At 36.0% G+C, this 25,098-nt stretch overlaps 1 protein-coding gene across 1 annotated transcript; it reads left to right on the top strand.

The window, feature by feature from the left end:
- The first annotated feature begins 280 nt into the window (after nucleotides 1-280).
- On the top strand, nucleotides 281-23,981 carry LOC132518282 (transmembrane protein 125-like). Its single transcript, XM_060146286.1, is given in 3 exon segments — nucleotides 281-572; nucleotides 23,486-23,689; nucleotides 23,692-23,981. Coding segments are annotated over 3 exon segments (786 nt in total).
- Nucleotides 23,982-25,098: the final 1,117 nt, after the last annotated feature.

The raw sequence follows: 25,098 nt of genomic DNA, 5'->3' as shown, positions 1-25,098 counted from the left end.
CTTGCTCTCTCCTGAGTGTGTACCCCAAAGTGAGTGCTGGCTGATGTATGAGCCTTGGTTCAGGCTGGGTCAGAGCCAGAGGGGTTAGTGCCACACTACTGAGCTGGGCCCACCCCCTCCCAAGTGTGCACAAGTGTGCCTCAGGGATGGCAATCTCTGTCCTGGGGCTAGCTTCACTCCCTTCTGAGTGCCTGCAGGGATGCATGCTGGCTGTGGAGGTCTCCTGCCTGGAGCTAGTCTTGCTTCCTCCTGAGTGGGGGAACCAAAGTATGTGCTGGCAATGGCTGCCTCCATCCCAGGCAGAGGCAGGGCCAGGTCTGAGCCAGCTCTGTTTCCTCCAAGTGTGCATACTTTTGTTGGTACTGGCAGCCTCTGCCTTAGTGACGAGCAACACTGCAGTAAGAGGGGCTGGAGCAGGAGCCCAATGTGGGCTGGGGGGCTGTGCTGGGGTAGTCCTGGCAAGCTGGCCAGAGCCCCAGTTTTCAATATGCTGTTCTGCCCTGTGACTGGGAGCCAACAAGTCTGTGTGCACACTCTTCATGAGCAGACTCTTGGTTTCTTACTGGCCTCCAGTAAGTCCCGTTTGTTTTCAAACAGCTAAGGTGGCTCATCTTCCCGATGTCAGCCCCAAGGCCTGGGGTGCCTGATATATGGCTTGAACCCCTGCTCCCCAGGGAAGATCCTTGAGCCTGTGATATCCCCCTCCTCTTCTGAGTCCCACACTAGTGGTGTGGGTACCAATCGGATCGTTTTTCCTTCCTTCCTACCAGACTCTGTTTGGCTCTTTTTTTACAGTCTTGGTTGTAGAAGAGCTGTTCTGCTAGTCCTCAGGTGGATTCCAGCAAGAGTCGCCCTATATGTAGCTGTAGTTTTGATGCGTTCATGAGGGGAGGTGAGCCCAGTGTCCTCCTACTCTGCTATCTTGACCTCTCCCTGTTGAGAAGTGTCTAAGCTTTTCGGCAATGCAAACAATTTTTCTTTAACCTCCAAATTGTTTTGTTTCTTTTTTTTTTATAGTTTGGTGATGGAATTCTACATAAATCTGGGATTTCAAGATAGTAGATTGAATTTTAAATAGTTTGACGTTTGACAATGTAACATAGAAATGATTGCAGCAACATGGATGGACCTAGAGATTGTCAGACTGAGTGAAGTAAGTCAGACAGAGAAAGACAAATATCACATGATATTGCTTAAATGTGGAATCTAAAAAAATGGTACAAATGAACTTTTTTACAAAATAGAAATAGAGTCACAGATATAGTAAACAAACTTATGATTACCGGGGGGAAAGTGGGGCAGGGGGAGGGGCGGGGAGGGATAAATAGGGAGATTGGGATTGACATATACACACTACTATATAAAAAATAGATAACTAATAAGGACCTTCTGTATAGCACAGGGAACTTTTCTCAATACTCTGTAATGGGAAAAGAATCTAAAAAAGAGTAGATATATGTATATGTATAACTGATCGACTTTGCCATCAAATCAACTATAATCAACTATACTCCAATAAAAAATTTTTTTATGTAGAAATTATATATATATATATATATATATATATATATATATATATAAAAATATAATCTGTTTTGATCCTGGACCTATTTACTCTCAGATCAATTCTTTTTTTTTTTTTCCCTCAGAAAGGAAAATCATGGGAGGATTGCCCCAGCAGGAGGTATTTCCCCTGTGTCAGCTGCCTTCTGGCCAGGGTTAGCCAATGAGAGTTACAGGTTGGCAACTGGAAGGCCCCAGAAGGAAGAATCTAGATTATTTCTCCCCTTTGCTCTCTGCTTCAGGCAGCTTCTCTAGCAATAGCTTTATCTCCTTCATTGGTCCAGCTCCTGCTAGAAAGGTCCACCTTGACCCCAGACTCCTTGTAATCTAGGGCCCTGGGCCCAAATAATATCATCTACTCCTTTGTATTATCTCTTGAGCCTGTGCATAGAAGTGGGTTCATGCTTTTGCTAATCTTAGTGTTGCTTCCTCTCCCCTATTTGGTCATTTCAGCTCTTCCATCATATGTATGACCAATTCCCTGCATTAAATTTTATCAGTTTCAAATTCTTAGTGGTTTCAGTTTCCTGGATGAACATTGGCCAATACGTTATTTGTAATACATTTTAAAGAATAGTAATGTATAACCCCAAATCATTATTACAGTTTGGAAGATTCCTGATAAGTCAGCACTTGGGACATCTGCATTAGTTTAGCTTAGATAATATAAAGCCAAAAAAATCCATACAATTGGGGAATTCATCAAGATTCTTTTATAACAGATCATTTTTTTTCTCCAATACTGTAAAGCACTGAAACTATTTCTATACTGGGAATTAACTGCTGCTGCTGGTGGTGGTATGAGCGTTTTATGTGTTTATGTGCATGTATGTGCCTGTGTGTGTGTAAACACGTTCAGGGAACATTTGTTTAGTCTGCTTTAATGCTATTACAGCTAACATTTGTGTGTGTTTGTTTTCTTATCTCAGCTCTGGTAAATCCATGAAAAACAGATGAAAGCCAAATCTTTCATTATTTCTAAATCCCTGATTATGCCATGTTTCTCCTAAAATGTGTCCCGAAAGAGTGAGAGAAGCATCTGTAACTACATACAGGTTATGTCGTAGTCCCCTTAGTACATTTTGTCCATATGGAGCTTAATTCTGTAAACTACCTATAACTAGGTATAAAATTCAGACAGAAAATAGCAATTTATCACAAATGTCCAACTGGTTTCTTCTTCTTAGTGGTTATTCCCTAATCTGAAATCCAGCCCATTCACTGCCCACTTACATTTTTGAACTGTAAAATCAATAATAAATAGCAAGAACATTCCCCTAAGAGATTAGCCATGCATTCCAACTGGAAAGAACAAGTGAAGGGCACTGCCATAGAACTGTGTGCTTGGAATTCAGTGTAGGATATAAAATATGTAAAAATGGGAATGCTCCTTTAATCAAGTTAATAATGCAATGTAAGATTGTTTAAAATTCCACCTAAATCCAGAAATGCTCTTTAAAAGCAAATATTTAGAGAAATAAGTGGGGGTTTTTTTTGTTTTTTTGTTTTTTTCGGTACGCGGGCCTCTCACTATTGTGGCCTCTCCCGTTGCGGAGCACAGGCTCCGGACGTGCAGGCTCAGCGGCCATGGCTCACGGGCCCAGCCGCTCCACGGCATGTGGGATCTTCCCGGACCGGGGCACGAACCCGTGTCCCCTGCATCTGCAGGCGGACTCTCAACCACTGCGCCACCAGGGAAGCCCAGAAATAAGTTTTTAATTAGTATAATCTCAGAAATAATTTTTGTATATTTTACTGACTTATTGATCTTCCTTTAATATAATTGAAACTGATCAGTTTAAAGTACACATTTTGAGCCCTCTTCAAACTAAAGGCTTGAAATCTGCCTTAGAATGTTGATATGTTGCTCTCTGAGAAAGTGCATTATTAATTCCAAATGCATATCCAACAGAACTGTGCTATGTAGAAATATTTCAACCCAAGATACTCAGTTTCCTATCTGGCTTAATTATTTTTGTATATATGTGTGTATGCATGTATGCATATATATGCACACACACATATACATGTTTCAGAGTATGTGTATTTATATATTGTACATACCTATATATACAAGTATACATGTATATTATATATAATATGTAAACTTAAACATATGTAAAAATACATACATACATGCACACACATGTACAATTTAGCATAAATTGTTAAATGATAGGGTATCATCTTCCACTCATGTCCTTATATCCATAGTTTATTTTTTCTCCATAAGTGTATTAATAGGAAAATGACCTAAAAAATCCATTATTAAAGAAATGTTTCCTATGATTCTATTCTTTACAATAGTGTACATAGTAAAATATAATAAAGCCCTTTGGCTCTCAAGGGCTTGCAAATTGTTAATTAGTAAACATAAGTATATTTAAAAAATGCAAAACTGTAGGAAAATCATAGTAAGTACCAATGCTATTTCACTGAATTCTTACCATCACTCTAGGAAGTAGTTATTACTAATTTTACTTTAGAGCTAGGAAACTCATCCAGAAATTAATTTAACCAAGATCACCTGGCTAGTATGTAGCTTACTGGAAATTTGAACTTAAATATGGGCAATGCTAAAGCCCTTAATTTTTTCATTATATAATGCTGATTTCCCTAATAAAAATCGATACAGGGCTTCCCTGGTGGTGCAGTGGTTGAGCGTCCGCCTGCCGATGCAGGGGACGCGGGTTCGTGCCCCGGTCCGGGAGGATCCCACGTGCCGCGGAGCGGCTGGGCTCGTGAGCCATGGCCGCTGAGCCTGCGCGACCGGAGCCTGTGCTCTGCAACGGGAGAGGCCACAACGGTGAGAGGCCCGCGTACAGAAAAAAAAAAAAAAAAAATCGATACAATAAAATTAAATATTTTGGAAGACAGCCTGTAATTAAAGGATAATTGAAATTGTACAATAGAAAATAAATTATTCATATCTGGAGTGGTTTGTGAAATTTTCATAAAAGAGGAAAAATTTGATCATGTCTTAAAAACTAGGGTAGACCATGAAGAAAAGAACAGTCTTAACATGCAAAATTTGGAAAGTAGGAAGGCACAAGTTATGTATAAGGGAGGCAAGAAAAGAAAAAAATTAAGCTAGAATGTAAGATCCAAGAGGGTCAGAGTTTGAAGATGTTGTTGAACATGTTGATTACAGCCAAATTCGGAGGGACTTATATTCCACTTCATGAAGTTTGAATATTTTGGTACATAGAAAACACTCAATAAATGTGTTTTTTGATTGAATTAATTAATTAATCCTATAAGCAATAGGGAGTGTTGATGATTTTTATTGTAGAAGCATGGTATGATGACAGTATTGATTCATAATCATTATTCTGATGGCATTATTCAGCATGGGCAAAACTGTAAGTTGAGGGACTTCTACGTATGAAATAATGGCAGAAGAATGTAAAAGAATGGATGGATAAATGACACACTGAGAGGTTACATCAGGAAGTCAATATTTTGAGTTTCTGAAATGGAATAATTTATTAAATACTATTTTAAAAACATGTATTGAACATCCACTAGGTGCCACGTAAACAAAAGGGGACAGAGTTACAGCCTGTAACAGTCTGTAATTATGTGAAACTATGAGAACTATGTGAAAAAGATAAGGAGTATAAGAAACAGAGTGTTTAACTATGAGATTAAGAGTAATAGATAAATCATAAGGGACATCTGGATTTAATAGAATTCACCTTTAATGAATATTGAACTTGTTCAAAGGATGCATATTGCAAAGTAGGAAACATCTGCTTTCTAGAGAATACACAGTTTTCTAGTAATAAGATCATTGCATTAAGATGAAAACACTGATAAAGCAATGCTATTATATATTTGGGCATATGTGTGAGTGTGATTATTTCTAGATATCGTGAAATGCAGTTTGTTAACCACTTCTCAATTTTTTTTTTTCTTTTTTCTTTTTCTTTTTTTTTTTGCGGTACGCGGGCCTCTCACCGCTGTGGCCTCTCCCGTCGCAGAGCACAGGCTCTGGACACGCAGGCCCAGCGACCATGGCTCACGAGCCCAGCCGCTCCGCGGCATGTGGGATCTTCCCAGACTGGGGCACGAACCCGTGTCCCCTGCATCGGCAGGCGGACTCCCAACCACTGCGCCACCAGGGAAGCCCCACTTCTCAATTTTTTGAGCATAATTTGTTTTATTTTCAATTGCTGTAACAGAATCTATAAAAAATCCTAATCTATTTAGGAATATATTTTGTATATATTAATATTTATATACTTATTTCTAATATTTATATAATATATTCTATAAACATGCATAATTTGCATAAATTATATTAATAGTTTTGAAAATAATTGAATAATGTTAGTATAGCTTACATTTATATGAATTGGAATTTTTGAGTTATGATGCTTTGGAATGTGTACTTTCTTTAAAATTTATTTTTAATAACATTTTTATTTTATGTATTTATTAATTTTTTTTGGCCACACCACACAGCTTATGGATATTAGTTCCCCAGCCAGGGATAGAACCCAGGCCCCAGCAGTGAAAGCACCGTGTCCTAACCACTGGACCACCAGGGAATTTCCTTGGAATGTGTACTTTATACAAATGTTGTTCTTACACAGAGATTATAGATGCTTTATATAGTATATAGTGTACACAATAAAATAAATTTTATCTATTGCATATTAGGTCTGTTCACACCTGGGAGACGGAGATGTCATTAGAAGAGTAAAAATGTGAGTTTATCTTGAGATATTTCAACTTAGAATTCCATTCAATGAGCATTTAGTGAATTCAAGTAACAATTTAAAGTATGGTTGTAATTATTTGAATTAATCTATAACCTCTCTTCAGTTAAAAAGTCTATGATTCTTCATATTTGTTTCTAGATTGCTAACTTTCTAGAAAAATAAACTCCAAGACTAAAAATGTCATCAACCTAACACTGTAAAAAAAACACATTTCAAATGTAGTAACATGGCACATTTCATTCAAACGTAGTGCCAGATATAATTAAGAACATTTATCCTTTCAGGGAATGGAAGTAGCAAAACTTTCTCTTTTCTAGAAGTGCCCCTTTTTTCTTGTGTACAAACAGACTGAACACCCAATGAAGTGCTTTGTGCGATTCTCAAGTGTTAATGCTCCCTATCTCTAGCTCTAAATTTCTGAACTGAATTATGAATGTGACATGCTGGTTTTTAGATGATTCCAGTTAGTTAATAAAGAATTTTACATATCAACTTTTCCGCTTGCTATTGAGAGAACTTAGAATTCCCAGCAAGATTCTCCATTCTCACTCCATAATCCAAGGCTCTTAACCAAGTTGAGAGAAATGTGTGAAGAACAACAAAATCTGGCCTAAAAGTTTTTTTATACTTTGCTTGTAGAAGTGGCTAAAGTTTCCTCCCTATTTCATTGTTTAGATTAATAATTAAAGAAAACAAAATGCTGGAATATTTGAAGGATTGACAAGGGAGCCACTGGTTGTGAAGATGACAGTGGCAATCCTGCCATGTTGGTTGCTATGAACCACATTTGTTCTTTTAAGGTGATGTCATATTCCTTTACATTTTATTCAGAGTGCTTGAACACTGGCCATTTTTACTTTATACAATCTGAGGAAAGCAATTTGCTATCAATGAATATAACATGAAGATAATTAAAGGATGCCTATGATTAATAAATAAGGCCATGAAACTAATCATTTTTATTTATCAAGATATTATAGGAAGTGTTCATATAAAAAGTAAGCCTCTTTACTTCAGTTTTTGGAAAAAGCCTTTTCTTGAAGTGCCCCACTAGAAATTGCATGGGTAGAATAAGAAGTAACACAAAAAAAGTAACATTTGAGTGCAAAATTAGTAAGGCCAACTGGAACAAAATAATATCCCTCCAAATATGTGATTTCTCTTTTGGGAAAGATTCTTATTTTTGCACCTTAATAATGTTTTATCTTCAGAGTATGTGGAAAGTTTTACTTCCATTATTAAAGTAACATAGTTTCAAACATGGATCCCAGACTCCAAGGTTGCCTAAAAGTTAGTAGTAACAAATGAGAGGTACTAGTAAAGACATGAATTTTTTTTCTCATATAGGCTAATGAATTTGATCCATGAACTATTCACAATCAGGATTTTGAAAGATAAAATTTGAATTGTTTCATTCTTTAATCAAACATTTATTTATCACATAATAAGGGTTTCTTATCACCTATATTGGAAATGGCAGGCACAGTGCTACTTGGTAGGAATTCAAAACATTTGGAGATGATCCTCAGACATTGTTTGAAGGGTACAATAAAAGTTCAAAATCCTGTTTGATTAAACATTCTCATAAATTAGGTAAGATGGATTATGCTAATAGACTTCAAAGAGTGAAGACAGAGAAAACCACGTATTTTACTACAAAGAACTAAAAAAAGTTTTAGCTGAGCTAAATCCTATGAACGTATTACAGCAAACCTATCACAAGCTTTACGTTCTCGGTGAAGATGATTGTTAGATTTTTTTCCAAGCTTTTGTTAGATTTTTTTCCAAGTTTTTGTTAGATTTTTTTTCAAGCTTTATTGTTTTATGCTAAATTTGGTATCTTAGTGACAGCATTGATGGACTGCCCGCCTGTGTGTACTTCTAAAATGGGCTGCAGCTGCTTCCCAGACTAACATCTTGGCTTAGTTTCCACATTTTTCTACTTGAACATGAAACATTACTGGAGTCCCAAATACTGGCTATTAATTGCCTCCCCTAAAATGTGGGGCAATTCTAAAATTCTGAATGGATTGTTTTTAAATTCTTTCACCCACTTCCTGGTTAGTTATCGCTCCTTTTGTGTAATTAAACCTTTTTTTTTTCCCCAAATACTTTTTAGAAAAGCCAAGTCTCTTCCAACTTAAGTACTCCCGTACTATGGTACTTAGTATATAGCATTTCCATTTCCAAATGTTGGCGGTATAGTAGAAGGAAATATGTGTTTTTAGAGTGATTAAGGCTACACGTATTTGTGTGATTTTTAAAATTTTTATATGGACTTTTCATAAACCATATCTTCCTGTTTGCATGAAACTTGCCATCTAGAAGTGTAAGATAGGTTGGAAGAAGGGGCTGAAGCATACATTGCTACTCTGAGATCTGAGAAAGCTCAGACAACTTTGACTTATAATTATAAAGGCCTTCATCAGTGTTTTAAAGGGGACCCCAGAACTGATTATTACAAAGGCCATGTGTGTATCATTTCAAACCAGTTATTTTAAAAAAATCACTGGTTTAAGAGTAACCCATTTTCCTACAATAAAATAAATATACAATATTTAATATTTATTCCTATATTAAGATATTCAGAAACTGATTTCTAGGTTATAGGAGCTGAAATGGACAAAGAAAATGTGAATTTCCCAGATCATTACAAAAGCATGCTTGAGGGTAAATGAAAACCAGTGACGTTAACTCTGTCTGGCGGTAACTTTGAACGTCTTAGAAAAAGGTGTCAGAAATTGTTGAAAATAGGATAGATTTTTAGAGGCACAATTAATTCTACAATGAAACATTTTTCGCTTATTTGAAAGTCTCATATAAAATGCAAAGAAAATTATTTGGCATGTTCATTCTGGAAATTCAACATTGAGATTAACATTCAAAAATCAATCAGTGTAATTTCCCAGGATTAAGTTAACAGGATTAAGGAGAAAAATATATGGTCATTAAAATAGATGCAGAAAAGGTATTTGATAAAGTCCAACACCTTTTCATGATAAAAACTCTTAGCAGTTAGGAATAGAAGGGAACTTCCTCAATTTGATAAAAGATATCAACAAAACCTCTAGCAAGCATCCTATTTAGTGGTTAAATATTGAAAGCTGCCCTTTGAGACAAATGAGATAAGAATGCCACTAACACCACCTCTATTCATCATTTTTCTGGAGATCTTGGTCAGTGAAATGGGGTTAAATAAATAAAGAGGAGAAGTATTGGAAGAGAAGAAAAAAATTGTCATTATTTGCATATGATATAATTTAGAAAAACTAGTAAAATTAATCGATAAATTCAGCAATGTTTCTGTATACAATATTAACATAAACATTAGATTTATTTCTAAATATAAGAAAAATTTGGAACATAAAAACTATATACTTATAACTTTTAGAATAGCTTTAAAATACATTATATACCAGGAATAAATTTGACACAACATATGTAAACTCTCTACAAACAAAACTGCTAGACATGAGAGAAATTAGAGAAGACTTAATAAATGGAGAGAGGTACCATATCCATGGTTTGTAAGATTCAATATTGTAATAATATCAAATATACCCTAATAGATCTATACATTTAATGGAATTCCAATCAAAATATTTTGGTGGAAACTGACAAGCTGAAGCTAAATTATATATGGAAAAGCAAAAGACTAGAATAGAAATGACAATCTTGAAAAATAATAAAGTGGGGAATCTGACATTTTCAAATATCTAGACTTATAAAACTCTAGTAATTCAGGAATTATTCAGAATTTAATGAAGTAAGAATAAATAAATAAAGCAACACACAGAACCTCATTATAGTTACTTGAATTATGATAAAGTTCCCCTTCCGTGCAATAGGAAAAAAGATATTGTTTGCAGTAAATGGTTCTAGGTCAACTGGACATCATATGGGAAATAAAAGTTAAAATTGAAGCTTACTTCAAATGATTAAAAAAGAAATCATGTCTCCATGAACTGTAGATCTAAATGCAAAGGTAAAACTATGTGTCTTCTGAAAAATAACAAAGGAGAATGTGGTTTGAGAGTTGATAAATGCTTCTTGAGTTGGCTACAAAAACCCTTTGCTATAAAAGACTTCTAAAGTGGACTTTATTAAAATTGATTCCTTCTGTTCATTAAAAGTCACCAGTAAGAAAGAGAAAAGACAAACCACAGAGTGCAAGAACATGTTGGTAATACTGAAAAAGGACTCATATGAGGAGTATGCAGAGAGTTTCTTAAAATCATTAAGGAAAATACAGACAACTCAGTCTAAAAGTAATGGGCAAAATTATTGAAGAGGCATTTCGCAAAAGAAGATATTCAAATGTCCAATATGCATATACTAAATTGCTCAATATCATTTGTCATCAGAAATTCAAATTAAAACCCTAATGAGGTAATACGAAAAATGAAACCAAATGAATTAACTTAAAATGAACTTAAAAAATTTAAAAGCTGAAAATGAAAAATTCTTGATGAGGATATTGAGCAACTAGAACTCTTCCATTCAGATGGTAGTTATGTAAAACGAGCCAGCCACTTTGGAAAACTGAATAGAAATATCTACTAAAGCAGAACGTTTGGGTGCACAAATTCTATGACCAGGCAATTCTACTATGGGTGTGTACCTAACAGAAATGAAAACCTGCGTGCACTCAACGACATGTATGGGAATGTTCATAAGAGCAGCTGAACACCTGGTATGACCAAGTCAATTGTGGCATACTCACACTAAGTGATGCCAAACAGTAATGTCAGTGGAGGCACTGCTGCTACACACAGCATAGTGGATGAATTTCACACACATAACGTGGAGCAAAAGAAGAGTCGTAAAGACTAGGCACAGTAAAGATCTATTTCCATACAGATCAAAACCAGGTAACACAAAGAGATGGCCATAGAAGGTAGCCTCCTAGTTACCTTTTGGAAGTAAGATAGTAACTTGAGCGGACAGAAAGGAGGTTTCTGTGATGCTGGAATTGTTCCATTTATTTATCAGTGGTGGTTATATAGGTATGCTCACTTCCTGATCATTTATCAAGCTAAACATGTATACTTTACTCATGTTGTAGTGTGTAGAAAAGACTTCAATAAGTTAATTTTATTAAAAATATATTTGGAATTTCTATAAAGAAGATGTCACTGAATTATTTCCTTAAAATAAATTTTAAAAAAATACGTATTTCAAATCAGAGAGCTGGTATTCCTGGTTAAACATCAGGTTTGTGGGGAGGGTTATGTGAATTACTTGGTGGAGAAATAGAAGCTTTAGTTTGTACAACTTAAAGCAATTTCTCTAGTGCCAGAAACAATTCTACTCCTTGTTCACAGATGCTGAAATAAAACCATAAATGGGTTAAGCAACTTACTAATCATCACAACCAGAGGAACATGAAACAGGAGACAGAATTATTAAAATCCTGCCAAGATTCTCTATTCTGTCAGAAGCTCTGTTGGCAGGTTCTTTCCTCATTTTAATTGGCATTACATTATTTTTTGAAAGTTCTGATTTTAAAGGAGACAATGGATACTAGATAATTCTCCCAAGTATGAGAGCCATGTTCCATAGATCAACCTGTAGGCATTTTGTAGTTAGTAAACTGATGATGCTTTTAGAACTGCTTATGGTTTTGAACTTCAGAAAATGGCTACGCAATATCACATTACAAGGAGCACTGCAAAAGGACCCTTCTCCCTTCAACACGGCTTGTGCTCAGTGTTCTGTGGTTGTTTTGTGCTGTGCTCTTTATGTGTTTTTAATTATTATTGTTTACGATGATGATGTTTTAATTGTTGATATAGCACCCTAAGCATATGGGTGGAAGCTTTGTAATAATTAAAAAATATTATTATAGTAGTTCCTGGAAAGTAAAGAAATCATCAGGGCTCCTTTGAGTTCTTATGGGAACCACTTGCACCAAGAATCAACATATTTCCTGTGGGGAAGTAGGAGGTAAGATTAAAAAGCACATCTTTCGCTGCCTCCAGTCCAGTCCCTGCTGCTCCCACTGCCTTTGTGACTAACAAGGTTTACTTATTTGCTTGGTTTTGTTTAATTTGATAACTCCCAGTGTCAGCCCTGTTTTCCCCACAATCTCAATGGCATTTTCTAAGCCTGAGAAATACACAAAACATACACAACATATGCATGTTATCAGTGATAACATTCCTTTTTGATGGACATTTTAACTTTATGCAATGTCTGTAACTATTATTACTATGAAAAAAATTTATTTGTTAACTTTAATGGACAAAAGAGATTTGCAAAAATTTGAGCATTTATGTGTGCTGTGATTTGTTCACTATCTTTTTTTGTTACATCATAATAGTTTTCATTGCTTTGAAAGTGATAGTAATCGAAATTTTCTTGATGCTTTTGTTCATGCTTTTTTTGTGTGTGGATAAGAAAATAGTGGTTGTCCTAGGGGAAAGCATGATGAGTGATTATATTCTTTCAAATGCCTTCCTATGTTTTCTGCTAAAGTGCAGGCAGTATTTAATGGTTTCAAAAACTTCATTTGACCATATAGGTCAAATAATTCTTGTGTTCCTTCTGTTATGAAACAAAGGACCATGCATTAGGTATTATCATCATCTGTAGATCAAAATTCTTATTCTTAAGATTGGATTATAAAATGTCTGCAATAAAGACAAGTTCTACCTAATATTTATTGATTGATTTTATTTTTAGAGGAAGTAGAATGTGAAGTATTCCGATTGATCAATTTTCATAGACTTCAGGAAGATGAGAGTAGGAAAGAGAATTTCATGCTTTTTAGAGATTTTATACAATAAATAATCACCTCAATTTTAACTCGAGAATCCTATGAATCAGCTAACAAATGTTGTTACTAGTCTTTGCGTGTCTGACAACTAAGAATGACTTACTTCTATTGATGACTACTTTAAAAACAAAAAAGATACCTCAAAATGGAATTTGCATTCTGAAAACATGAAAATCATCAAAAGTTTTTTATAGAAAACATTTGCAATTAATACTATAGTTCTACAATTTTATCTTGAATTTGTTTGAACGATTAAACATGAGGGGCTGTAGCACCAAGTAGTATTTCACAGAGAATATTTAATGTATAATTTTTAAAACTTTATATTGATTAAAGAATTTGAAAATATGCTTTTTAAAAGAATAACTTCAAAGGAGAATAGAATATACAAAAATTAATCCCCTAAATATAATTCTGCAGGTGAAATATACAAAATGCATACATTTCCCTGACTTTCTTCTGAGGTGAGCACAGCCATTAACTATTCACTGGAAAGATTGACTTTACTATATCCTGACGGAGCTAAAACACAACCCAAGGTGAGAAGATTGTGGGAGTTTCTAGAAGAGATACTAGGAAACAAATATTTTTCCTTGTATTTCCTGATCGAGATAAACATTTTGCAAACTATGAATTCACTTTTTATTTCTGAATAGAAAGAAGGGAAGAATTCTAGAGAGCTCACTGAATATCCTATTTTGTCCATTATTCGATATATTAGTTTAATGACACACATTTCAGCTGCATCTGATATTCTTTTGATGGTATACCAGGAATTCTTGAACTGTAGAAATGACTGTTCCACTCTTTCCAAGTAGACTTGACGACTCCCTTTTTCTTCTGCTGTATCCCTTTTACAGTATCTATCACATATTATGCACATTAGTTTACACATTTATCTCTCTCTCCATCAGATTGTGAATAAACTATGTCTTCATACCCCCAGGACTTTCCCAGTGCCTCTCCACAAGTGTGTGTTCAGTAAGTGATTTGTAAATGGTTACGAGGCTGAATAAATGCTTTAGCAAACCATACCTCATTGACCTAGAGATGTGTATATAACATCTTAGTGCCAATTTGGGAAGCTATTTTAGAGGACTGTCCAAGAACTAAGTATAATCAATTACTTTGGGGTAGTTGGAATGCAACTCAGTAAGCAACCCTGTCCAAGTAATAAGTTACTGAGAGCATTTACCCAACACCAATTTCAAATTAATGAACCACAATGCATTTTGGCTGTGGGTATATCAAATTAGGAGTAACTGTGCTTAGAGCCACAGAGGTTTAAAAAATGCAGATTCTACATGAGGTTTGCAAAAGTGAACGATGACTATAAGATATACTAAGACCTCTATGAAAATATTTACCAGCACAAATATAAGGAAATGCCAAGTTTGTTATGGATTGATATTGGTCATAGATACTGACTATACGGTGATGCAAAAAATCCAGGAAAATTGCATGAGAAGAGCATCTTGATAAAACCAAGATAGAGACATCTCCTACAGCTGAGAGTGCAGCGCTAAGGCACTAGACTTAATATAAGAACTTTATTATACATACATATATTTTCCACTAGAGCTCCAACTAATTATATCTTTGTTTTGGAACTTTGATTATGACATGGGGAGGTTTTTCTAAGACATTGAAGATGCAATTTTAATATTTCTCTTTCCTATAGTAAGCCAATTATTTCTTTCAAAATCTTACATGACAGCTAAAGGAACAATTCATTAGTGTAGTCGTAAGAGAGGAGTCAGAAATAATCATGCTGCTTTTTGGAACTAGAGTTGGAGCACATCACAGTGGGCACAGGATTAATGCTGCTGTGCACCAACCTTTAATGGGTGTTTTGGGTACATGGTGGTAGGATTGGGGCTGACTGGGCCATTTGGACATTCGCCTGTGCCTTACAGTATTGCTCTTTTGGCAGAGGCTGTCAGAGCTTCTTTCCAAGTTTGCAACTGGTCAGGGACAGAACTCTGTTTCTTGTTCTTTTATGCTTTGTCTCTCCACATCCCATTATCACACTCTGGATGAATGCTCTCTCTAGGTTCTGTGACCTGAACCCTTTACTGCCCAGTACAGAAAATGAATGTGAGAACTGAACTCAGCCCCTAACTCTCTACTGCATCCTTTAAATTCTCTCACAGTTTTCTTATAACAAATAAGGGAACATACACATACAGGATGATGGAAACAGTGGTAAAAGGGAGAAATTACACAGATCAGACAGATGAAACCCAGACCACTTCCAATTCCCTGCACTCATGTATTTCTTTTCATTCTCATTTTGGATACTTTCCCTACGTTTCATTTCACTTTTGTACTTCGGCCAGCACACAAATTCAGCTGCAGATATTTTTTTTGTTTGACCTTACTAAGAATGAATCCCAAATTCCTATTCAAATGAAAGCAAAATTTCCAAATATAGGGGTTGGAGTCAGTTATGAACACACAAAGGTAGAATCAAGTGAACGAAGTAAGAATAAAAAGTAGAGAGACAGGAAAAGAGGATGGAAAAAACTTGCAGAATTAATGAAACAGAATTTGAAAGCATATGATAAGTTCTGTTAGCATGTTCACTGTAAGTTAGGTGATATTTCTCTTCATCTTTGTTATGGCTGCACAGGCTCAGTTTACCCCAGTTATCGTGGCAAGCTGATTAAGAGTTCTGAAACCCCATCTGTCATTAAACCGTCTCAATATATTATTAAAACAGCAAAACGACTTTTCCTCCAGGCAAACAGAATAAAACAAACTGCAACAACTTATGCTGTGTCTATACAACACAGAGTAAAATGGAAAATTCTCATTCTCCACTTATTTTGATCAATGTGAATAATGAAATCTGAGAGCTGAAACCACATTTTTACTTTGTGGCCTGCAGGAGCCTGTGTGGTTGTCATATCTTGGTCAGATCAGAATACTGTGTCAAATATTTTTGGTTGTTTTGGCTTTGGCCCAGCTATATATTTCAGAGAGACTTCAGCTGGTTAAACTTCATTTTCTTTAGTTTTTTTTTTTTAATTACATTGCCCCATGAAATAATATAACAAAGGAAAATTAGGTATGCTTCGATGGAAGGAATGTAAAGAAATCAGTATTATTAAGAGTATTTAGATTGATAGCCAAAAAGATGGGGAAGAATTAGAAGGAGTTTAGGAATCTATTTTCTGCAACTCCATTAATCGTTCATTCATAAAACATGAATGGTACTAGGTACCTTCCAGTATTTCTGACACATATAGAAACTATAGTGCCTTCTATCAGGAAGCTTGAAATCCAAAGAGAGAGAGAGAGAGACAGAAAAAGAAGTGATTGCTTACAATATAATGGGGAGGAATAATGTATGGGTTATAAACTACTGCAGGATGAAATGGGAATAGACGTGGGGTTCACAGAAGGTTTCCCACTGAAGTTGATAATGATCATGAATACTCACTACGTACTAAGCACTAGATTAAGCTCTTTGTGTGCATTAACTTATTTAGTCTCTAGTAAAACTTTGAGAGAGGTACTGTCATTATACTCCTTTCACATATGAATAAACATGTTCAGAGAGACCTTTTCCCCAAAGCCCCTAAGTAGACAAACAGATTTGAATCTAGGTCTGTCTGATTTTACAGCTGAGGGGTCTTAACCTCTAGGCTCTAGTTTAAACTAAGTTCTAAGGGACAACCTATGCAAATAACTTTCCACTAGGAATTGCAGTTCTAAGTGTATACTTCAGGGGGTGCTCATTTGTGTACATAAAGGGTTAAGACAAAAAGTTTACTGTAGCAATGTTTTGTCTTTTTTTTAAATATGCAATTAGCTAATTGTCCACTAATGAGAGTATATCTTTAAAAAATCTTAGGCATTTATAAAGGATGATATTGAATACTGAGAGAAAAATCAGCCTATCTGGATTAAAAACCTAGCTCTGCTGTTTCCCTGCAGTGTGAACTTGGGGAAATAGCTGAACTTTTCTGTGACTCTGTTTTCTCATCTGTAAAATGGAGATGATAAGAGCATCTAACTCATTTGTGGGAATTAAAGGAAACAATACAAATAAACCACCAAAAGTGTCTTGCACATACTAAGTGTTCAATAAATATCGGCTAGTATTATGTAATGGACCTTCTGTATAGTTAAAAGGAACACTTCTATGTACCTAAAATGGAAAGTTCCCAAAGACATATTTCTGAGCGTAAGTTGCAGACAGTTGACATAACATGATAATATTTATAAACTACATATTTTCATAGATACATATCATTTATATAAGCACATTTTTAAAGAGACACCTGACAAAGTTTTCCTCTCTCTCTCTCTATCTCTCTCACACACACACACACACACACACACACACACACACACACAAACAGTCCTTCAAAGCATCAATACAGCTATCATAACTGTCTAAGTCTTTACTGATTGTGTTTACGCGTGTTGGTCAGGGGAAAAGAATGACTTGAGTGAGGGAGGAGGGAGGACTACCTGTTAAAGTTACACTTTTCATGTGCTTTGACACAAGCATATACATATATAAATATGTGTATGCCTTTCTAAAATTGGAGAAAAATCAAGTTTTGTTGTTCTATTGAGAACAAAAATACATTCTGGAAAGATTTCACATGTGCTCCTGCCAAATATGGCTTTCATCCTATTTTCAAACAAATATTGATGTCTTTTGCTAGCAGGACTCTTTAAAAGAGTAATGAAGTATAAATGTTTTCCTATCACTAAAATTATGTGCCCCTTTGGGGAGATATTTAGATTTTCTTAATTTCTTTGGGGTTTCTTAGCATTCATGATTTTGATGGGTATTTTTGAGTAATGGCACTGCTGTTTTTAATCCCTTTATCTCTGAGGGTACAATTGCTACCATCATTTGCTCTTTGCCCAGATGTATGTTCTCTATTTCCTTCTTTGCTATTAGAGCTGGGCCACATTCTGACTGTTCCCGCAGGAGGACATGGCCAACCTCACACTAGTGATTTTTGTGCATTCTTTCTCAAGCTATGTCAGTCATTTTGCTCATACCACTAGAGGAGTTTCAGCAAAGCTTGTGAAAAGCATAGCTTCTCTAGAAGTGTGGGAAATGATCAAGTTCTTGGAACATCAGGAGGAAGTAAGATTTCTGGGAAAAACAAAGCTCTGTTATCAACTAACTTTTAGAGGTTCAAGAAAATGGATATCTGTGTCTTGATGCTAGATCTGTCATTTTTTTGGTAAGGAGTGAAGGATTCTCTTTTCAATTATCTTCAACCTCTTTTTCAGATATTTTAAATTGTTTATTTTGGCAGAGAATGTGAACATGCATGCATATAAATATATGAATTCGTGTCATATCTATATCTATCTATCATTTGTCTGTCTAATCTAATCAATCAAGAGTGCCAAGCATAGCATTTTTTAAACGCCAGAAATACATTCTTTTTAATTTTAAAAGTTGACAGTTTATTTTTAAAAGAAAGTAACTTATTTTCAAGAAAGTAATTCCAAACAGAAAGTATGCAGTATGTCTACAGCATTTAGGACATTGATTTATTATTTGAGAGTTATTAACTATCTGAGGTCCTAGGTAACAAAAGAAGAAAATATTCCACTTAAAAATCGTAGTGTAACTAATAAAATAAGTGTGCACTGATTTTGCAGTTTACAAGGTTCTTTCTCATTCCTCTTGTATTTTTATCTTTATGTAAAAAATTATAAAATCAGTCAATTACTTTTTATTTTATTAGAGAAAACTGATTATCTTTTTCAAAGATAATCAGATTTTCAAAATTACATGTCATTTTTTCCCCCAGGACTCTAATATTTATGATTAATGGAGAAAAGTTTTAAAATTAAATCACTGCTTTTCTTATAGTGATAAGCTACTTTGAGCAGAAGCCTTTTAGGTTTACATAAATCTGTAAGGAACACTGGCTTTAGAACAAGAAGGTGTACCTTAGTATTTTTCTATTGCTAGCTGTAGACTTTATAAGTTAGTATAACAACAATATTTTCCATTTAAAAATAATTTTTTTCAATCATAGATTTTTCAATCATCTTTTTGTAATCTATTTTAAAATAACATTTATTTTTTCTGCTTTTTTTTTATGTCTAACATACAAACCTAACTTTTTCCTTAGAAAATTTAGAAATTATAGAATGATATAATCCCAGAGAAAATTAGTCAGTTGGAATTCTATCACTGAGAATAAAATAAGTTAACATTTTGGTTTATATATTTCCAGATTTGTATATAGATACAGCTTTAAAATAAAGGTGCTATGCAGTAATGTTTTATAACCTGCTGCTTTAAATAATAATATAAGTATTTTCTAGATTATTAGATGTATTTTTAAATGACTTTGAAATTGTATGGTGTTTAGTGGTATGCGTGTATCAAAGTTTTTTTTGTTTTTGTTTGGTTTTGTTTTTTGTTTTAACTAACTTCCTATTCTTTTTCATTTATATTACCTACTAAGTTTGCTTATAAATTAGGCTTTCAAACTATCTTTGCTCAACACAAATATAACTCGGTATTTTTTTTTTGTATCTGAAATAACTGTTCATGTTTGTTACACATTTTCTTTTGGGATATTTCTTAGGCATATTTTCATGGGCTATTGATTTATAAGAACTAATTTTATATTGAGGTTATTAGCACTGTATCTACTCTAATGTTACCAATATTTTTCTTAGTTTACATTTTATCATTAAATTTAGTTTTTTTAATTCATAAGTTTAAAAATATATATTAAAATATATTCTTATTTTTCTTTCTGAGATATATATATATATATGCACATATAAATATATATATAATTAGTATTTAGAAATGACTTTCCCAGACTAATCTGAAACTTAATTGTGCCTTCCTCCACTACTGCTACAGTTGGACTCATTCTCTTTGACATTTTGATTGTTATAAAATTTGAAGAATGTATTGGTAAAGAAGAAGTTGCATTAAGGCCTAGGTAGAATTGATGAGGCTTGAGGGAATGCAGAAAGTTTAATAGCTGGGATCATGGGGAACTAGAAGAAATGTGATTGATGTCTAGGGTGGATAAATAAATATTAGAGAATATGAGGAACTTGTCATCTGAAAAAGAGGAAATTACCTTTGTCAGAGAAAAAGCACTTTTAAATTGGAATGATCACATCACGTGACATCTTTTCAGTGAAACAGAGATACAAGAATCTTCTGAAAGCAAAGATTTGGAGTGGAGGAAGAGTGAAGTTGCACTAGACTTTCAGGTTAAGTTCAAAGGCAAGTACTTCCGTAGTGCTGCAGAAATTCTTAGCAGTGAAAGAAATATGACAGGAACAGGAAACAAACAAACAAACACAAAGAAAGTACAACAGTAATCCTTAATATTATTTAATGTTGTAGTTGTTTTTATAGATTGGATAAGGACTTGATGAGAGCTATGAATCCTCCCCTCAGATAAATGCATGTTTATACTATTTTGCAAACAATTTTAGAAAGTGAGATGACTCTCTTACACTGAGTTAAGGACCTTTACTTTAGGGGACATATAAGACTTCCTCCCTAAATCTGTAGCCAGCCTGAGGGAGCCTTATATCTAGATGGAAAAATGGAATCTTCAGAAACACGATAATGTCATATTGCAGCATATGGGTTTTAATTATAAAGAATAAAGTGAGAATAAATGGAAAGGCATAGAGACATGTTCACTTTCTTTGGTTATTACTTTGTTTCTTTTTTCTACTCCTCAGGCTGCTCTTTGGGTGGGTATCTTCTCTCTTCCTTTATATCTATACTTCTAACGGATGTGGGTATATTCCTTGATTGGCAGTTGCCTTCACCCTTGAAGGCTAAGCATGAACCTATGAACCTATGAAAATGAGAGATAAAATCATTTATCAGAGTGGCTTCTACTAAAGTACTTAAGCTGAAAGTCCAAAAATAGGTTGTTCAGTTTTCTACATGATCCCATCCGTATTGTGATGACAACAGGGTAAGCAGGTATACTGCAACCAATAAAGGAGTGTATTTGACTCATGTATACTTCAAACCTAGCAAAGACTGCATTGAGAATTGGTAAAGAACATGACTCATAATGGGAACTCCATTTGTGATAAATCCCTTGTCTTCATAAAGGATTCAAAGGAAATTAACTCACCATACTATTTACTGAAAATGTTTGTCTGTTGTCTAAGGCTGTGTCTATCCAACTGAAAATGAGCAGAGTACATTATTTTCTGCTGTTCTAATGCCAATATTAATGTCAGTGTGGATTTCTTCATGGTCGATTTGATAATTTCTTCGGAGATGGGCCATTCTTATAAAATAATAACAGGCAACTGTAATCAATTGCACTGTATTGACAAGGTTTATTGTTTTCTCTGAAATCATTTGAAAAGACATACATGTGAATTTCACTCAGAAGAAAACTTTGGTTACAAAAGTCCTTATGCTCTGTGTCTCCCCCCAGAAACATTTGGACCTTTAGAAACATTTTTTTTTTTAGAAACATATTTTATGTATAATGTGAATAGGGTATTAAATATATAGAAGAGACTCAGGTAAAAATGGAAAGATTTGAAATCATAAAAGTAACAAAATAAACCCCAAACATGTGAAATGATAATCTCAAATAAGTTATAACAGAGATAATTTGGAGTATTTAGGCACTCTCTTGTCTCTAGACATTTAATGCTGAATTGTGGTGAACACTGCACTTCAACAGAAATTAAAACAGCCTGATGTGATTCCATCAAAGATGGAGATGCAGGTAAAATTAGTTATCTCCAGGCTTTATGCACAGATGAATATGGCAATAGGAAATAAAAGCTAGTACAGATAAACTGAAGGAAAGGCTGAAGCTTGCTGTGCATCTGTAGAAGTGATATATGTATTGATGTGGTACCATATGATGATTGATTAATCTTTACCAAAACAATTTAGTATTTTAATTATGTTCAATTTATAATTGAGAATGCATATTCTATAAAAAAAAATCAGTTGTAATCTCCCCTCCCCCACAGACTGATTCATCCAGGGTTCTCTACATAACAATGTAGACATAATAATTTAATCATAAAGTAATTTACAAAATCACTTTTAAATTCTTGAGGACTTCAAAGAGCTAATAAAAATAAAATTATAGGGCTTCCCTGGTGGCGCGGTGGTTGAGAGTCCGCCTGCCGATTCAGGGGATGCGGGTTTGTGCCCCGGTCCGGGAAGATCCCACATGCTGCGGAGCGGCGGCGCCCGTGAGCCATGGCCGCTGAGCCTGCGCGTCCGGAGCCTGGGCTCCGCAGCGGGAGAGGCCACAACAGTGAGAGGCCCGCGTACCGCAAAAATAAATAAATAAATAAAATAAAATAAAATAAAATTATAGAACAAGAGAATATAGGGGTTACAGTAATGACACAAACATAGCAAAATAAAGACATACAGTCCATGAAGATCTCTACATTATTTTTTTTACTTTTAAGTTTTGATGAAACGAAACACTAACTCATTAGCTTAATCAGCAATCCTGTTGCTATAGGGTCTGAAGGATGCTAAGTCAGACCTGATATTGGGAGATGGGGGACTCCTCTGATGGGCAACTTTGGCTTGAAAATTCACCAACAGCCTTGCCAAGCTTTCTTAAAACTGCCACATTCTCTACTACTCGTGCACCTGACATTCTTTTCTTTCTCCTCACAAGGGTCAGCCCTGCATACTGTCAGTTCTCCCACCCTCCTCCAGCTCCTTCCCCAGTTTCCTTCACAGATGATTTCCCCTAAAAAAAATTTGCACGTCTAATTCTGTCTAATTCTGTCATCTGCTTCTCACAGTACCCAAATAACACAAGTGGTATCAGGAGTTATCCAAGAAAACAAGATAGGTATTTAAGACTGGCTTACTCATCGCCCTGTGGGTGAAGAGGAAGGATATTGTCCTGTTTGGTAGGTGGGGCAATGGTACTCCCTTGTACAAAGCAATGTTAATTGCTAAGGATTTCACTGCTGGTGGCAGGAAAATGTCTCCGTGGAGAACAAGGCTGTGATAGGGGATGAGGATTCAGGCATTTGAAAGTTTTTTGTTAACAATGCTTTTAAAGACAGGGAACTTGGCTAGTTCTTTCTAAGTTGTATTTATGCCCTGCAGAGGGATAATAGTAAGAGACTGAGGGCTGTTAACAAGCTTTGGTATCTTACAAAGAGGCCCTTATTTCCTGTAGTGAAAACACAGAGCTGTTCAACAGGCTGAAGATCTAATAGAGTTGCAGGGCTTCAGAGACATTTGAATGATCACCCAGTGTTCTGCTTTGTTATGCCAAAGCCAGGGTGCTGGCTGGGAAAACCTGGGGCCCTGAGACATAGGATGGGGATATCTTGATACTAGTTCTGCCTTTGTCCATGAACCTTCTGGGCTTCAGAGGTGGACTACCTTCCTGAGAAAGAGCTATCACTCTTACTGAAGGCCTTGTGGCGAGCCTGGCGCTGCTCTCCCCCACCAGCAGCTGCTTGAGCAAGTAGCAGCTGGTAGTAGGCACTGTGCTCTGTCTGCTGGCTCCTCTGGTTCTGGTTAAGCAGCTGATGAGCTCAGCTGAGCTGGACATGAACTGCGTGTGTCAGCTGCACAGCTGTGGAGGTGATGATGCCATCGTGGTGCTGCTTGGTGGCCTTGTCTACTGGTCACCATCCTGGTGCTGGCTGGCCTGGCCATTTCCCCTGCTTGGCCACTGGCTGCCATGTTGTCAGTAGGCATTGCTCTGGTTGCCTCAGGCTCACTCTTGCTGCTGGGTTTGCTGCTGTATCAAGTGGGTGTGATTGGACACTGCCTACCCTTCTGTGTGGCTGCCTGCCCACCCCCTGCTGCCCAAGGTGACCACCACAGTGGCAATGGAAGCATCTTCAGCATGTCACGATGGTTGTCTGCTGGCCAGTGTCATGCAACCACATCCAGCCTCATATGACCTAGCCAGAGCCCTTCTTTCCATCACTTGCCTCAACATCTTGAGTGGTGTGTGTGTGTGTGTGTGAAGAAGATGGTGAGTGTATTTGAGTAGGTGCATATCCCAGGACTGTATAGCCCTCTGGTGGGATTGCATGATGTGTGATTCAGAGCCTATGGTTACCTACACATTCATACCACAGAAAGGTGAATGTATGTCTCCTTGGAACCCCAGTTTTTGTCCGTGGAACTGTGAGAGTCTGCCTGTCTGCTGTACATGGAGTCTGTAGGCCAAGAAGTATCTGGGATCCCTGAAATGTCTTGACTCCTATTACCAACACCCGTCAAATCCAACCCTGCCTTGTAACACCCATCAGGAATTTCCACAGGAGTGACTGTCCACACCAGATAGACTGCACCAAGGACCCTTCCCTGAGAAGAGTAACTGGTGGCTAAGTGGAAAGAACATGGGCTCTGGAATGTGACAGGTCAGGATTAGAATCTTTCTTCTAACACTTACCAGCTGGGGAGCTCGGACAAGTGGCTAACCTTTCTGAGCCTCAGTTTCTTGAGGGTCGTGGTCATAGTCCTGGTTGTGGTAATTAATTGTGAGGATCGAATGGCATCACGCATGGAAGGATTGGACACGTGGTAGATGTGCAGTAAGAATAGTGGCTGTTGAAACAAAAACACAACATAAACAAATGAAAAACCCTCCTCCCAAGGAGACAGGTGATCCCCTTCTCCATTTCTTGCTGCAGGCTGATACCTGGTAAGTCCCAGGATTACCTCAAAAAGAAGGCCTCAAAAAGGAGAGAGACTATATACAATGAATGAGTTGAAAGAAATAGCTAATAAGTACTTGAGCCAGGAGAATACCCCTGTGATGGCAATTTGAAGATGCTTCATTAAAGAGGCCAGAATGTAAGACTATGTAAGCAAGTATTCTTGATGTGGGACAGTTAATTGACTTTCCTGGGACAAGGCATATCCTAGCACGGACCCTAGGAGATGAAGTAAACTCACTGCTGCAGTGGCTCTTAGAGACCTAAGAAAAATGATGGCCAACATTAAATGAAGTAGAAGCATCTGAGTTATGGTATCTAACATTAAAGGCAGGAATAAAGAGGCTGAGAGAA

The sequence above is a fragment of the Lagenorhynchus albirostris genome, chromosome 3 (genome assembly GCF_949774975.1).
Source record: "Lagenorhynchus albirostris chromosome 3, mLagAlb1.1, whole genome shotgun sequence".
NCBI lineage: Eukaryota > Metazoa > Chordata > Mammalia > Artiodactyla > Delphinidae > Lagenorhynchus > Lagenorhynchus albirostris.
The sequence above is the reverse complement of the archived record's forward strand: the minus strand, read 5'-3'. Positions and strand labels throughout refer to the sequence as shown.